Raw genomic sequence first — 14,545 nt, 5'->3', positions numbered from 1 at the left:
AAAAAAAAAAAAAAAGGTTTTTAATTGAATAACATGAAAAAATTATATTTGAGATTTTGGTATTTTTTATGACTATCTTCAAAACGCATGTATTTGCTAAATTTTACCTAAACTGTATGAAAGTAAACATCTAGTTTTTTGTTTGTTTGTTTGTTTTTTTATTATTTATTTTCAGTATGACTTTAACGCAGACTCTGGAAATTCTACGTCCTCAGACGGAAACAAAACAACAACAACAACAACAACAACAACAACAACAACAACAACAACAACAACAATAATAATAATAATAATAATAATAATAATAATAATAATAATAATAATAATAATAATAATAATAAAGACTTCACTGCAATTGATCAGAAAATATATTGTGAGGGGCTTTATTTTCCAAAAACTGTTTTTTCTCCCTCCAACGTCACTTCCTGTATTGAAAAATGGCGGACATGAACGTCTCTGTGGATAATTGAACTGTGTTTTTGATGCTTTTTCTGCTGGTTAAGAGGAGCTTCTACATCATGAAGCGACTTTTGTTACAGTCGTAGTCAGCGGAGCAGCTTGGGGAAGGCTAAGAAAGTAAATGTTGTTTTTAATATAATTTGCTGGTATATGTCAAACGATAAATCCACAACGTTAGGTGAAAGTGATCTCTTTGTAGCGTTGCTTATATTAGCGGCAAGGATTCCGTATTTCAAATCCTGAAAAGGTGCCCCGTGCAGGTGGATAAACAAGCTAGTTGCTGGTTAGCAGTAGGTTTTAACCTAAAATTAGAAGCGGTGTTAATTTACGTCTGTGTTTCACCTGATGCAATGGAGCCGAGCTCATTACATAGGTTTTGTAATGATACAATTGTTCTTAACTTTTTTTTTCTTTTTTTTTTAACAAATGCTCTTAACTGACAACTTAAAGTAGTAAAATGACGAGCGCACCATAGTTAAAAGTGTTGCTATTAACCCTTTAGAAAAGCTTCTACTAGACGCAGCAAAATACAAAAGTTGCACTTGCATAAAGCATAAGAGACATCGTTGTGCAACGTCTTTTAATCGTGTTCAAGGAAATCTAAAATATGAAGAAACATTTACAGATTAAGACTCAATTCCAGCTTCTTGACTCTCACTTTCTAGCTCGTTTTTAATTTAGGTAATATTCCACTGAGAAATGGGACACTAGTTTTTAATCTTTTATTCTAATTTGATGTATGCTCCTTTTATACCTATAAATAAACAGAATAAATGTTTGTATTGCCCCATAATGACACTTTATCTTGCTTTGTTTAATTATGTGGCTCCTATTTTTGATGTGGTACAATGTAATAAGTAATTTCTTGTTAATTTTGGTTTCTGTTAAGGTTTTTACAATGAGCAGTCGAAGGAAGAGGGCCCCTCCTGTGAGGGTGGATGAAGAATCAAAGAGGAGACTGGAATGGAACATGCTGGAGGACCGGAAGAACGAAGCCGTCCAGGAAGAAGACCAGACTCCGTCCTCCTCTTCCTGTCTGTCAGGTACCGCCTGCACCTCCTTTCTCTCCGCCATAGAAGACATCACCGAGGAGGACGCCTGCGCTCGTTCGGTTCAGTTGCCAGATGAACTTCCCAGCACGTCCCTGGACAGCAGCGGCGCCGCCTCCGCCTCTCTGGCGCTCTCCGTGGTGCCGGCATTAAAGCTGGGCCATGTCTGGAAGGCTCTTATCGGGGAGTTCAGCATCAGGCCGGCTTGGCTGCCGTCTGACTACGAGCAGAGATCTTTTCTGGCGTACCGGACGGGCAAGCAGCTCTACCTCAGTTACAGCAGCTGTGATGAGAGCCCGGGGCCGCAGTGGAGCCCTGAGGAGGACGGCTGTGCCGTGGAGTGCAGCCTCGGCAGGATCCCATTCGAGGACCTCGACTGGCTGCAGAAGAGGAGGGTGGTGCAACTCTGCCACCAGACCAAGGAGCAGGAAGTTAAGGTGCAAGTTAGGATATCGTTTAAGCTTTTCCACATTTTGTCACGTCACAACAGCGAACTTTGTTTGGATTATATTTGAGAGATAAACACAAATTGGAGCATAACTGTGAAGTTCAAAACTTGCGCTCTATAACTTATTGCAACAGGCTTATGTGCACCTACATACAATTAATTAATTAATTGCATAATAAATTAAAATAAGCTTCATCATTTCCATTTTGATAATGAATATTTTTTTGACAGTCAGTTCTTTTCACAGAGACTTCATGATCCATTTTATTTACGGTTTGGGATGGTTGTGCTTTTTATTTCCATGCTATGTATTGATTTTGGTTGTTGTGTTTTTGTTTTGCAATATTTAAACATCTTCAGGTTCCAGTCTTAAATGTTCTTTACAAAATGAAATGACACCATTTTGCCATTGTCTATATATTACTGGAAAATGGTCTCAAAACAACAATGTTATTATTTATCACGATAACTACTGGGACAATTTATCGTCCAGAAAAATGTGTTATTGTGACAGGCCTACTTATTGTAAACATAATGATACAATGGCAGAGGATTTGTGGTTGTAATATTAGGAAGACATACGTTTGCAATTAACCACAGGCATATTCCCAAAATTAGATAACAAACACCGATGGGGCTCGTCTGTCAAATTAAGCGCAATTTTGAAAATAACAACCTTTAAGCAATCACTAAGCATACATTTAATTAATCCCGTATTTCTGCTTTAAATGTGTGTGTTTTGAATGGTTTGATCTCATATTCTAGTCTTAAATGTTGTGTTTCTTTGAGCTGTGAGCAGAAAATCATTATAATTATCAGAAATGGAGGCTTGAAGTTCTCCGTCCGTGTGAAATTTATTTGTATGATGTGTTTCACTTACTGAATTTAGTTACTGAAATTGAAAAAAAAAAACAACGAAATTTTTAATTTATTGAACATGACTGTATGGGTTATAGTCCGTACACAGTAATGTAAATAAGCCGATATAATTAGTGATTAAGTACAAATTTGTCTCTTGGATGTGTTTGAGCTAATTTAGGACATAATAATATTGTTTCCCTCATGCTACATGAAAGCTGAGTGTTCTCTTTGTGCGACAGGTAGGAATTTACCTGCTGGAAACGGGGCTGGGGAAGCCAGAGTTCCTCAGCGAGGGAAACGCTCGGCTAAAGAAAGCGACTCAGATAATGCAGAAGCTGATGGAATATTTCTACGATTTCATCATTCCTGGTACGTGTTTGGGCCCAGTTTGTAACATTAGCCACTAAATAAACCCTATGCTCCTTCAGAGCCGTCTCTTAACCGTTTCTTCTTCTCTTTATTATGATGCAGAAGTGGTAGAGAACGAGGAGGAGGAGTGCGACACTGATCTGGAGAGGCAGAACGTGGAGGAACTCTACGATTACGTGAGGCACCAGCACCAGAAGGAGAACCAGGATGTAACATACGACGTCCAGCACAAGGTTCTGATTCCCGTCCTCAGGCCCTATCAGAGCCAGGCCGTCAACTGGATGCTGAGGAGAGAGAAGTATAACATTAGTACACCTAAAGGTACGTATGATGGTGATGATGGTGAAAGGTATGCATGTCCATTTCAGGGAAACTTGGGAATTCAAACAGTGTTTCTAGACCTCGAGTGTTTGTAGAAAAACCAGAGATGATGCTAGCGTTATATAGAGAAGATTGTGATGCATTTTCTGCTTTTGTCTGTAGAACACTCCCTGCATTTCCTGTGGCGAGAGGTTGTGACTTTATGTGGCAAGAAGTTGTTCTATAATCCCTTTACTGGCTGGTAAGAAGAACCACTTTTTCTGAAACACGTGTAATCAATAATAAGAACAATAACAAATCTATTTATATTCCTCGTCTTAGGTTGTATTCTAGGGCTTTCCCTTTGAGCATTTTTTTTTTTTGTCATAGTGCTACGGCTGTTACTTTATTAGGAAAAACAAGCCAGCAGACAATGAAAATCCGCTGAAGTTGCTCTGCCATTTTTCCAGCCTTAACCAGAAAAACTGGAGACTTCCCTTAGAAATAAAATAAAGTGCGTGCACTAGTTTTTGGATAAATGTAACACCACCCACCAGTAGGTGGCGCTATAGCTCAACACAAATCTTTTAGTTTGGATATCTTATGGCGCTAGAGGAGGGTTTTACTCCTCGATGGAGCCGTCTTGGGTTTCACTTTCAAATCTGTTCCCACAAAATAAAAATAGAACATTGAATGCATAAAATCGTTGGTTCCCAAAAAGACTTTTGTCACATCTTTGCAAGGAAATTTCAAAATGCTCCAAGCCTGACTGGTCCAGAAATGTGCATATCTTGCCAAGAAACAAAGCCGAATACTGTAGGTAGGACAATTTTGGAAAAATCAACAAGATGGGTGTTTTTACAGCTCCTACCTAATTCGACTTTGAATTCAGGCCAAATCAAAAAAGGAATTATTGAAATAAAAGCCAGTTGTTTTAAAGATATTGCATCAGTGCGTTCAGTTTTATTTGTTTTGGGGGGTTTTTTCCCATCCTGAAGCACATGTTTAGTTTTATCTCTGTTTCCTGTTATTTTAGCTTAATTCGAGAATTCCCGCTGGCCGGAATCGAGTGGCCTGGTGGGATCCTGGCCGATGAGATGGGGCTCGGGAAAACGGTGGAGGTTTTGGCACTTATTCTCTTCCATACTCGTCAGAATCTGGAGCAGGAAGCCCTCACGTTGCCTGTGGTGTGAATTCCTTGCACAGTATCATCTTTTTGAACTCGACGTTTGAAAACTGCAACATTTTTATAGCTTGTTGCCTTCTGCTCACTGCAGGGAACATCTGTGAATTACTTTGTTCCTCCTCGTCCGTTGGAAGTGAAAGCTACACGCTGCAAGCCTGAAGCTCAGCCAAAAATAAAAACGTCCCACCCAGGTGCGACACCCACATCTGTCCCTTGACACATCTGTATGTTCAAAGTTGATTTTGCATTTATTTGAAAGAGTTTTTTGTTTTGTTTTTTTCTGCAGCTGTACGTGTGATGTTGCTAAATGCAATAAAGGAGATGCGGACCGGCAAAGGAGCCTCGGTCAACGCTGTGTTCACCTACATCCGGGCTACTTACGGCTACGACCTCCTGAAGAACCGCAATCACATCAAGAAGACGCTCGCGAAGCTGATAAACGAAGGATGTGTCGACCGCGTAAAGGGCCGGGGTCTGGCGGGTTCTTTCAAGTTGGGGAAGAACTACAAAGAAACAAAGAAAATCTTGTCCGCAGCGTCCAAATTGGTAAGAATACGCAACTGCCGTGTCAAAATTTGGTGCTGTGATTAATCAGCCACTTTGATTTTTCTTCTTGACCGACTTTTGTCTTTGTTAGATCTTCAGACCAGCAGAGAGCACGCCAAGGAAGACGTTTCAGAGGCGCGCGAAGGAGAAAGCGGAGGCGGCTCTCCAGAACTCCCTCTCAGACGATCAAACAGATCTGAGCCCCGCATTGGACCGGCGTGACACAGAGGGGAAAGAACAAAAGCAATGGGAGGAAAATGCGAACAAGAGAGCAGACCTGGAAGATGGTGTGACGTCGATGGGTTCCACCGCGGTATCTTTACAGCTTTCTCGGGGTAAACTTGAATCGGCCACACAGGAGATTCCCAGAGCAGACAGAGGAGAAGAAGCCTCTGGGACAGATTCGCAGGATGAGACGGAAACTCCCACCAGAGCGTCCGTAGTCCCGTTCAACACCGCCGATTACCGCTTCGAGTGCATCTGTGGAGAGCTGGGCATCATCGACTACAAGCCGCGTGTGCAGTGTATGAACTGTCAGCTGTGGCAGCACGCAGAATGTGTGAACTATAAGGAGGAGAGCCTCACAACAACGCCCTTCTACTGCCCTCACTGCCTGGTGGCTATGAAACCAGTGTCCACTGGTGCCACGCTCATCATTTCTCCCAGCTCCATCTGCCACCAATGGGTGGAGGAGATCAACCGCCACATCAGATCCTCCTCCCTGCGCGTGCTGGTGACAGACATTTATCTAAAATTTTTTCAAAGCAGTTAAATAGATTTGCAATCAATTACCTAATCAATTGATTGGTGATTAATTGATTAGTCGTCAGTTATTCTGATGATTAATTGATTAATCGGATAAAAATACGGGCACATTCTACATTTCATGCATTTCTAATGGAAATACATTAAAAGATGGATAGAAACATTCAATAATTTTTTTAAATTAAGAAAATATTTTATTTATTTTATTTTTTTGCCTAAATTGCATTAAAAAAAGCATTTTTTTAGTGAATTTGAACCTGGTGAAGTTAAACTACGACACCTGAGGAGTTTTGGGTAAAACAGACAACGGCATTTTTGGACTTAAATACAAAATTGATAAATATTTTGTACAGTTTTGATATGTACATTTGCTTTTTCTTTCAGCAAATGACAATTTTTTGAGTCTATACACTCCAGTTAATCAATTATGAAATTATTTAAAGATTATTTCAATAATTGATTCATTGCGATTCGATTAATTGTTTCAGCTCTATTTAGTTTTAAAGCCCTCTATGTCTTTCTATGTGTTGGGGATAGTTGTCATTCTATCTTATTAAACTCCCCCTTACATCTGTTTTCTCACATTTTATTTAATTTTTTTACAACTCCCGTTCTCCTCTAAAATAACTCTGTGTGTGTGTCCGTCTCTCAGGTGTATCAGGGCGTGAAGAAACACGGGTTTATCCAGCCTCGGATGCTCGCCGAGCAGGACGTGGTCATCACCACCTACGACGTTCTTCGCTCTGAGCTCAACTACGTCGACATCCCCCACAGCAACAGCAAGGACGGCCGACGCTTCCGCAACCAGAAGCGCTACATGGCGGTCCCCAGCCCTCTGGTGGCCGTGGAGTGGTGGCGCATCTGTCTGGACGAGGCCCAGATGGTCGAGTGTCCCACTGCCAAGGTGAGTCGAGGTCGCAATCTCTTGAGCTCGTTTTGTGTTTTGTTATTCACAATCGTGTCGATGTATGTGTGCTACTTTTCTGGCCGCCAGGCTGCAGAAATGGCTCTGCGCCTCGCCTCCGTCAACCGTTGGTGCGTCAGCGGCACTCCCGTCCAACGAGGCCTTGAAGGTAAAGTTGCAGATGGAAAACCGTCAATCTGAGTCCGTTAAATCTGTCCGCTCCCTGCTGAACTCGTCACGTTTTGTAGATCTGTACGGCCTGACGCTGTTTCTTGGAGTGGATCCATACTGGGTGAAATACTGGTGGGAGCAGCTGCTTTATCGCCCCTATCGCCGTGGAAACACAGAACCTCTGTACAATGTGATTGCTCAGATATTGTGGCGGTCGGCTAAAAAGGACGTCATCGATCAGGTAGGACTTTTAGGAGCTCCACGCCGACTTTTCAGACAACTTCACAGCAGCTAAATGGATCATTTATTCTTCCCTCTTCAGATTCAGATCCCCCCTCAGACAGAGGAGGTGCACTGGCTTCACTTTTCTCCTGTTGAGGGCCATTTCTACCATCGCCAGCACGAGGTCTGCTCCCAGGACGCTCTGGTCAAACTCAGGAAAATCTCTGACTGGAGCCTGAAACTGGGCAGCCTGGACCGGCGCACCGTCAACACCATTCTGTACCCGCTGCTGAGGCTGCGCCAGGCCTGCTGCCATCCGCAGGCCGTGAGGGGGGAGTTCCTGCCTCTGCAGAAAAGGTTTTCTATTAGCACCTGCTAATCACTAAGTAGAGTAAACCAGAAAGCTAATAGGACGCATTAGTGTTTATTTTAAGCTCACCAAGTCTGAGTAAGCGAGATTTAAGCGTATTTCTCGTCTTTCAGCACCATGACAATGGAGGAGCTCCTCAAGTCCTTGCAGAAGAAATGTCGAGTGGAGTGCGAAGAAGCTCACAGACAGCTGGTGTGCGCACTCAACGGCTTGGCTGGAATTCACATCATCCGAGGTATAAAACGCCCGCCCGCTTTGCTCCCGTTTCCCATGGGAAGAAGTTCAAAACAAAGCACGAGGCGTGATCTCATCTTTGCTGCTTTTTGTACTGATATGTGAGGTTATTCCTATAGTTTCATCTCATCACGAGTCACGCAGGACAACTGATTCTTTTGTCACCTGCAGGCGAGTTTGTAGAGGCTGCAGAGATGTATAGAGAAGTTCTGCGCTCATCAGAGGAGCACAAAGGCCGGCTGAAAACTGATTCGTTACAGGTGTGTGGGATCAATGTTGTTTATTTATCTTCTTCCTCAACACTACATTGACGTTTGTAGTTGTAGGTTGGCAAACGTGGAAAAAGTTCAAGGGTTATAAATGTAGGAAGTCGTGCCCTTCTCCAGTTTTGCCCAAATATAAGAGTTTGATATTATTCTTTCACCATTAATGGAAACCAGCGACTTCATGCCACTCACAACCTAATGGAGCTGCTCAATGCAAAGCATCGTGGGATTCCTCCAACACTCAGAGACGACCGACTCGGTGAAGAGGTACGCAGCGCAGATTTGTTACAGAACCAAGTGCAATGTTTTAGATATAAACGTCGTTGGAGGTCTGTTCCTGATTTGTTTCCTTTTAAAATATTTGTTCGTCTGCAGGCTGAGCAGCTGCGGCAGCATTACATGACCAAGTACGACTCGGAGGTGGGCGACGCCCATCAGGCCCTGCAGCCAGTGCTGCAGAACATCAAAGAGCTGAAGCGCAAAGTGAGAAATGGCACATGTTCTTTCAAAAACATTCAATGAGCAATGTTTGTTGTTGTCAAATTTATTATTTTTACACTACAGAAATAGATGAACTGCTCAAGAATCCAATGCTGTGATTAAAATAATTACCTCACTATTTTCTGAGATAATACTAAAAGCTTATTCAGATAATCTTCCAATCACAGATTTATCTCTTAATCTCCAGGTGAACTTAAACTCCCCCTGGTGGTTGGAAGTCATCCAGATGTCAACCCGCTGTTCCACCGATGAAGATCTGGTGTCCCGTGTGAAGAATGAGCTAACTTCCAGCTACAAGCAGCAGGCCAACAAACTCTCCATGGCAGACAAGTAAAACGCCTCTCCTTCGCTTCTTTCGTTAGCATTCACGCTAATAACAACACACTAAAAACATGCTGGGTTCCCTGCAGGTTCCGTGACGCTTGCGGTCTGCAGTTCCTTCTCACCACACAAATGCAAGATCTAATGAAGTCACAAAAGACTGTCCGGGACGCAGTGAAGAGTCTTGAAGGCCCGGCTTCTAAGGAAGTGATTGAAGAGGCCACAGTTTGCCATCTTAGGCCAATGCGACTGCCACTCAATAAGTAAGTTACCGGTACCAGTACTCGAGACCATCATCGCGTTATTCATGAAACTCTACAATATGTACAATATGTAGTTCTATGAACACACCCTTTTAAAGTTTTAATAAACAACATGCATTTTACATATTTGTAAAAACTGTGACTGTGTCATGACAGCAGAGCATGAGAGAAGATAATATGTGGAGAAAAAAATTATCTCCTCCATGTGGTTCTACTGCCTTTTTGAGAAATGCACCGCTTGGCCAGAAACAACCGATCAGGAGAGTCAGTTATGCTTGGATATGTGCTGCTCACACCTTCCACCCTTGCTCTCTGCTAGCCTAGAGGTAGCTCTCCTCACAGCTAACTCCTCTCAAAATGCTAAGACACGAAAAGACCACCAATGAAGGCGGATATGCGATTTTGTATAAGAACGTGCCATTAGCACAATTAGCAGCAGGTACACGAGCTTGATTGACAGTGTCAAGACCCTCCTCCTGGCTCTGATTGGTTGTTTTTGACCAAGCTGTGTATTTCTGCAGATGGCAGTGGGACCGCAGGGGAGCTCGATATATGTCTTGTTTGTTTTTCACAGATCATCTTATACTTTCAGGACATATTGACTGTTTTAACAAATATATTTTTTTAAAAACGTTGTTTATAAAAGTTACATAAATCAGCTTTAAAGTCATGAACTATAACTCATCTCTTTCTATGTCGCAGCTGCGTGTTTTGTAAAGCTGACGAGCTCTTCACTGATTATGAATCCAAGTTGTTTGCTCACACGTAAGTAAGCAGGCGTCCTAGAGTTTTCCAACTCGTATTGAAATTGAACACCTGAAGTGATGGAAACAAAATCCGTCATCAGAGTGAAAGGCCAGACGGCCATCTTCGAAGAGATGATCGAGGACGAGGAAGGCCTGGTGGACGACCGCCTCCCCACCACCAGTCGCGGTCTGTGGGCGGCGAGTGAGACGGAGCGCACTCTGAAAGCCATCCTGTCGTTCGCCAAAGCTAAGCGCATGGATCTGGAGCTGGTGGAGGAGGGCAACGTGTTCATGGAGCTGTTTGAGAACTGGAAGAAGGAGTATAAGGTAAGCAGGCTTCTCTTGTATTATTTGTCTGTCACTTGTATTTCTACACCTACCAGAATGTTATACAGTTGCACTTATGCAAGTTAGAAAGAAGATTCCTTTGGTTTTATTCCAGGTGTTGCACGAGTACTGGATGGTGCTGCGCAATCACGTGTCGGCCATTGACGAGTTGGGCATGGCGACTGAACGGCTGCGTGTTCGTCTGCCTGACGAGCCGAAGCCCAAACTGCTGCACATTATAGAACCGCATGAAGTAAGTAAACGGTAGTGATATAATCCGTAACTAATCAGATGTAGGACTGTACGATATGACTGAGAAACATATCACAATATAATAGTTTCATATCAGTCAATATCGATAATTATTGATTAGTTTTTTGTTTTAAATATTTGGAATACTGCCAATCTAGTCCCATGACCTTTCCTATTTTATCCACAGTTTTTTACTCTGTCACTATTTTATTTTTAAACAGTTATGATAACAAATATTGCTGGACGATAAATTGCCTCAGAAGTGATTGCAGTAAACAATAATGGTGTCTTACACAATTTTTAAGTTATATAATGATATGGATGTATGTGGGTATTTTTATTTAACTAGGAAAAATAACTAATTGAGCTGAAACATTTCTTGAGGCACGAAGACGAAACCTGAAACTGCTGCTGCTCATGTTACTCCACAGGCTGTTGCTAGGTAACCAAAGAGCGAGCGAGTTAGTTGATGCGACTCACCTTGGTTAGCTAGTCTTGAGAGGTTGAGCAGATAAAGTCTTTTCTCTGCCTAAATCACCCAGAATTCTGTGCGGTTTTGAATTCAGTGAAATTATTAAATATTCTATCAGACATATTATCTATTGATATTGATCACGTGTCGCATAGTTTTTGATTTATTGTCCCTAATGTAGGGCTGGACAATAAATGTTTGTCTAGTTTCAACCCTTGTGCTCACTGACTTTAACTACAAAACATTTTCACTGACAGAAAAGCAACAACAGCGACAGACTATTTTTTTTTTTTTGCCCTCTGCTCTCCATTGTTTTGCTGTCAGGTGGAGCAGAACAGGGTCAAGCTCCTGAACGACCAAGCCGTGGCCAAGTCTCAACTCCAAAAGAAGCTTGGACAGTTTCTGTATCTAACCAATCTGGAAAAGGTACGTTCATAATCGCTAGCAGCATTTCGTGGTATCGTTTGGAATAATTAGGAAATATTTAATGTAGTCTGACTCCATGTTGCTTGAATTTTGTATCGAAGTCACAGGACAAGTCATCTGGAGAGCTGAACCCAGAGCCGTGCCCCATCTGTGCTCGTCCTCTGGGGCAGGAAGTGAGTGTTGATGGTAGATTTAAAGATGGCAGGTTTTTATATTGAAAGAACAGGCCTCAACTTTTAAGCAATATTCCCATAAATGTCAACTTAAAACAATTTTTTTGGATTCTTATTGCTAGGCTTGTCACAATAAGCAATAGATTATGATAAATTTGAATGATAAATTAAGATGAGTTCAATAATTTCCATTTGTATGAGTTAGCGTTTTTCTCTTTTAATACCAAAAATTGGACAAAAGTCTTCAGTCTGGTGCTTCGGCCTCAACCGGCCGTAGTTTTATTTACAGAGACTTCATGATTCATTTTATTTGCTGTTTCTTTTCTTTATTTTGAATATTTAAAATGTCTTGCATTTCCCGTGTTAAATGTTCATAAGAATTTAAAGTTTATTGATCTTTCACAATGCGTTCTGGCATTATCATACTATGACCATTATATCACATGAAAATGGTCTCAAAACAACACAATTATCATTTATCGCAATAACTTCTGGGATAATTTATTGTCCGGTAAACTGTGTTCTTGTGCCAGGCCTACTTATTGCTTTTGTTTTTGAATTTTTTTATAACACCTAACATTTGACATTTAATCAAATTTACCATAATGTCACTGCTATTATGCTGCTCTCGGGGAGCATCACGTCAAAAATCACCTCAATCATGTTTCAAACTGTGAACTACTTACTTTCCGCCGTTATTTCCTCCTTATAGTGGGCCGTGTTGACTTGCGGCCACTGCTTCTGTAACGAGTGCATTGCCATCATTGTGGAGCAGTACAGCGTGGGCTCAAGGCGGCGAGCCATCAAGTGTGCCATTTGTAGACAGACCACTTCCCACTCGGAAATCTCCTACGTGTTCACTACCCAGTCGTCCAGCCACGACCAGGACATACCAGTGAAGGTTGATCGACAATTGCATTTTAAACATGTTAGGTTTTGGACTTTTTGCTAACAGTTGTAATCGTTTTGTGCAGGGAAGCCACTCTACCAAAGTGGAGGCGGTTGTGAGAACGCTAAAGCAGATCCAGATGAACGATCCCGGAGCCAAATGTCTCGTCTTTTCAACGGTAAATGAAGCGTTTCTGTTACGGAGGACTGTGGTTTGTCGCGATGTTGAGCTTGGATGTGATCTGGATTGTTTCCTTGTGTCCTGTGAACAGTGGCAGAGTGTCCTGGACATCATCGCCAAGGCCTTGTTGGACAACGCCCTGGAGTTTTCACAAATCAATGGAATTCATAAGTTCCAGGTTTGACTTTAAACATTTCACAGGAATCATGGCAAACCATCTACATCTCTTTGTGATTAGTTTGACTTTTTTTTTTTTCTTGTGTGTTTTCAGGAGAATCTTAGTTCTTTCAAATACGATGAAAAGATCAATATTCTCCTCCTCCCACTCCACACTGGCTCCAATGGGCTGAATATCATCGAAGCAACACACGTGTTGCTGGTGGAACCAATCCTCAACCCAGCTCACGAACTCCAGGCTATAGGGAGGGTGCACCGGATTGGCCAAACAAAGTAAGCGACAGGAAGCCGCACATCAAGAAAGAAATCTAACTTGAGTTCCTTCAAGTAAAGGTGCAATGAGGGGCAATTTTTACATTTTCTTATACAAGCTCAAATTATCACTTTATGACAATTGCAATTGACAACCTTACATCAAGCACACATACAGAACTTTCCAGTGATGTCTTCTGCATATTTAACTTTAAGCTTTTAGTTTAACCTTCATCAGTACTCTGCAAAAATACGCTTCCCCTGTAAATGTTTTTACGATCTGTGTTGCTACGACCGCAAACGTCAGTGTATTTTATAGGGGTTTTTATCTGATGTGTCAGACGAAAGGAGTACATCGTTGTGGACGACTTTGGGTGAATGAAGCGTGTTTAATTCTCTCTTTGGCCTATCATAAACAGCCCAGATAAAACACATGGAAGTTTGTGGTTGGCACATGACAAAATGTGGGAAAATGTAACATTCGTGTTCTCTGTCCAAAAGGCCGACATTTGTACACAGATTCCTGATCAAATCCACTATTGAGGAGCGAATGCAAGCGATGCTGAAGACGGCAGAAAAGAGGTGGTTTTAGCTTCAAAACGTCATTATTGGTATATGTACTACTAATTTAAATACTAACAGAAAGCGTTTTGCTTTAATTGTAGTCACACCAGCACAGCCATGAAGCATTCGGAGGCTGCCGTTCTGACGGTCGCTGACCTGGCCGACCTGTTTACGGAGGACACTGAACCTCTGGAGTGAATCCGAACTGACTCTGTACCCAGTGGTTATGGAAGTACCAGGATTTTGCACATTCCTTTTTATATGTATATATTTATGTATATGTAAGCAACTTACGAAATGCATTTCCAAGAATATATTGTTGTTTTTTTTAATCAAACCACTGGCAACATGCAACGTGTTTGCAAAAAAAACATATTTAACGCCACATTTTAAATGTAAGTCAGTTCTCGTTCTAACAGACTCCGCTGTTTATATTCACTCTTGGTTGTAACGTTTGACTGGACTGTACAGCATCATGCGCTACTCTGAATCTCACTGTACGGCCACAATAAAAGCTCATTCAGGTGAAGCTACCACAAGCGCTAAATAAAAGTGTGTCAGTGAAACAATGTTGGGCTTTTATTTACTTCATTAAAGAAAGAATAAACAGGAAACCACTCGTCTATACTCTTACAAATGTCTGCTAAAACAATGAGAGGGAGACGAACCAAATTGTAAAGCATGTCTCATTTACAAAATAAAAAAGCACACAAGATTTGTTGTGTTTGAAATAGAAATAACTTATAAAATCTAACAAAGGTGAAGAGCATTTCTGCCTCACTTCATCTTTTTTTTTTTTCTTCTTAATTCCCATTTTCTGAACAGGCTTAATGTTCAAAATGATTTAATACA

General features: G+C 41.6%; 1 protein-coding gene across 1 annotated transcript; it reads left to right on the top strand.

Annotated features, from left to right (window-relative positions):
• The first annotated feature begins 430 nt into the window (after nt 1-430).
• Nucleotides 431-14,259, top strand: shprh (SNF2 histone linker PHD RING helicase). Its single transcript, XM_044143496.1, has 30 exons — nt 431-576; nt 1,349-1,945; nt 3,057-3,186; nt 3,289-3,507; nt 3,670-3,748; nt 4,523-4,673; nt 4,764-4,863; nt 4,959-5,218; nt 5,310-5,951; nt 6,636-6,887; nt 6,978-7,056; nt 7,136-7,299; nt 7,381-7,637; nt 7,764-7,885; nt 8,056-8,144; nt 8,325-8,417; nt 8,526-8,633; nt 8,839-8,981; nt 9,062-9,235; nt 9,938-10,000; nt 10,083-10,308; nt 10,424-10,561; nt 11,357-11,458; nt 11,560-11,631; nt 12,344-12,532; nt 12,606-12,698; nt 12,792-12,878; nt 12,972-13,150; nt 13,631-13,711; nt 13,795-14,259. Exons 2-30 carry the CDS (start codon nt 1,358-1,360, stop codon nt 13,889-13,891), a joined length of 4,977 nt encoding a protein of 1,658 aa, XP_043999431.1. The 5' UTR covers nt 431-576; nt 1,349-1,357; the 3' UTR covers nt 13,892-14,259.
• The last annotated feature ends 286 nt before the right edge of the window (nt 14,260-14,545 follow it).

The sequence above is a fragment of the Gambusia affinis genome, linkage group LG16, assembly GCF_019740435.1.
Source record: "Gambusia affinis linkage group LG16, SWU_Gaff_1.0, whole genome shotgun sequence".
In the NCBI taxonomy this organism is placed as follows: Eukaryota; Metazoa; Chordata; class Actinopteri; order Cyprinodontiformes; family Poeciliidae; genus Gambusia; species Gambusia affinis.
Note: the sequence above shows the minus strand (reverse complement) of the source record. Positions and strands in the feature narration are given on the sequence as shown.

What these genes read in the sequence shown, in the direction of transcription:
- shprh (XM_044143496.1), top strand. Translation starts at nt 1,358, where the DNA reads ATGAGCAGTCGAAGGAAGAGGGCCCCTCCTGTGAGGGTGGATGAAGAA. An exon ending in TAACATTAGTACACCTAAAG is followed by an intron (nt 3,508 to 3,669) that starts GTACGTATGATG and finishes TTTTGTCTGTAG; the next exon opens with AACACTCCCTGCATTTCCTG. An exon ending in TGGAATTCACATCATCCGAG is followed by an intron (nt 7,886 to 8,055) that starts GTATAAAACGCC and finishes TGTCACCTGCAG; the next exon opens with GCGAGTTTGTAGAGGCTGCA.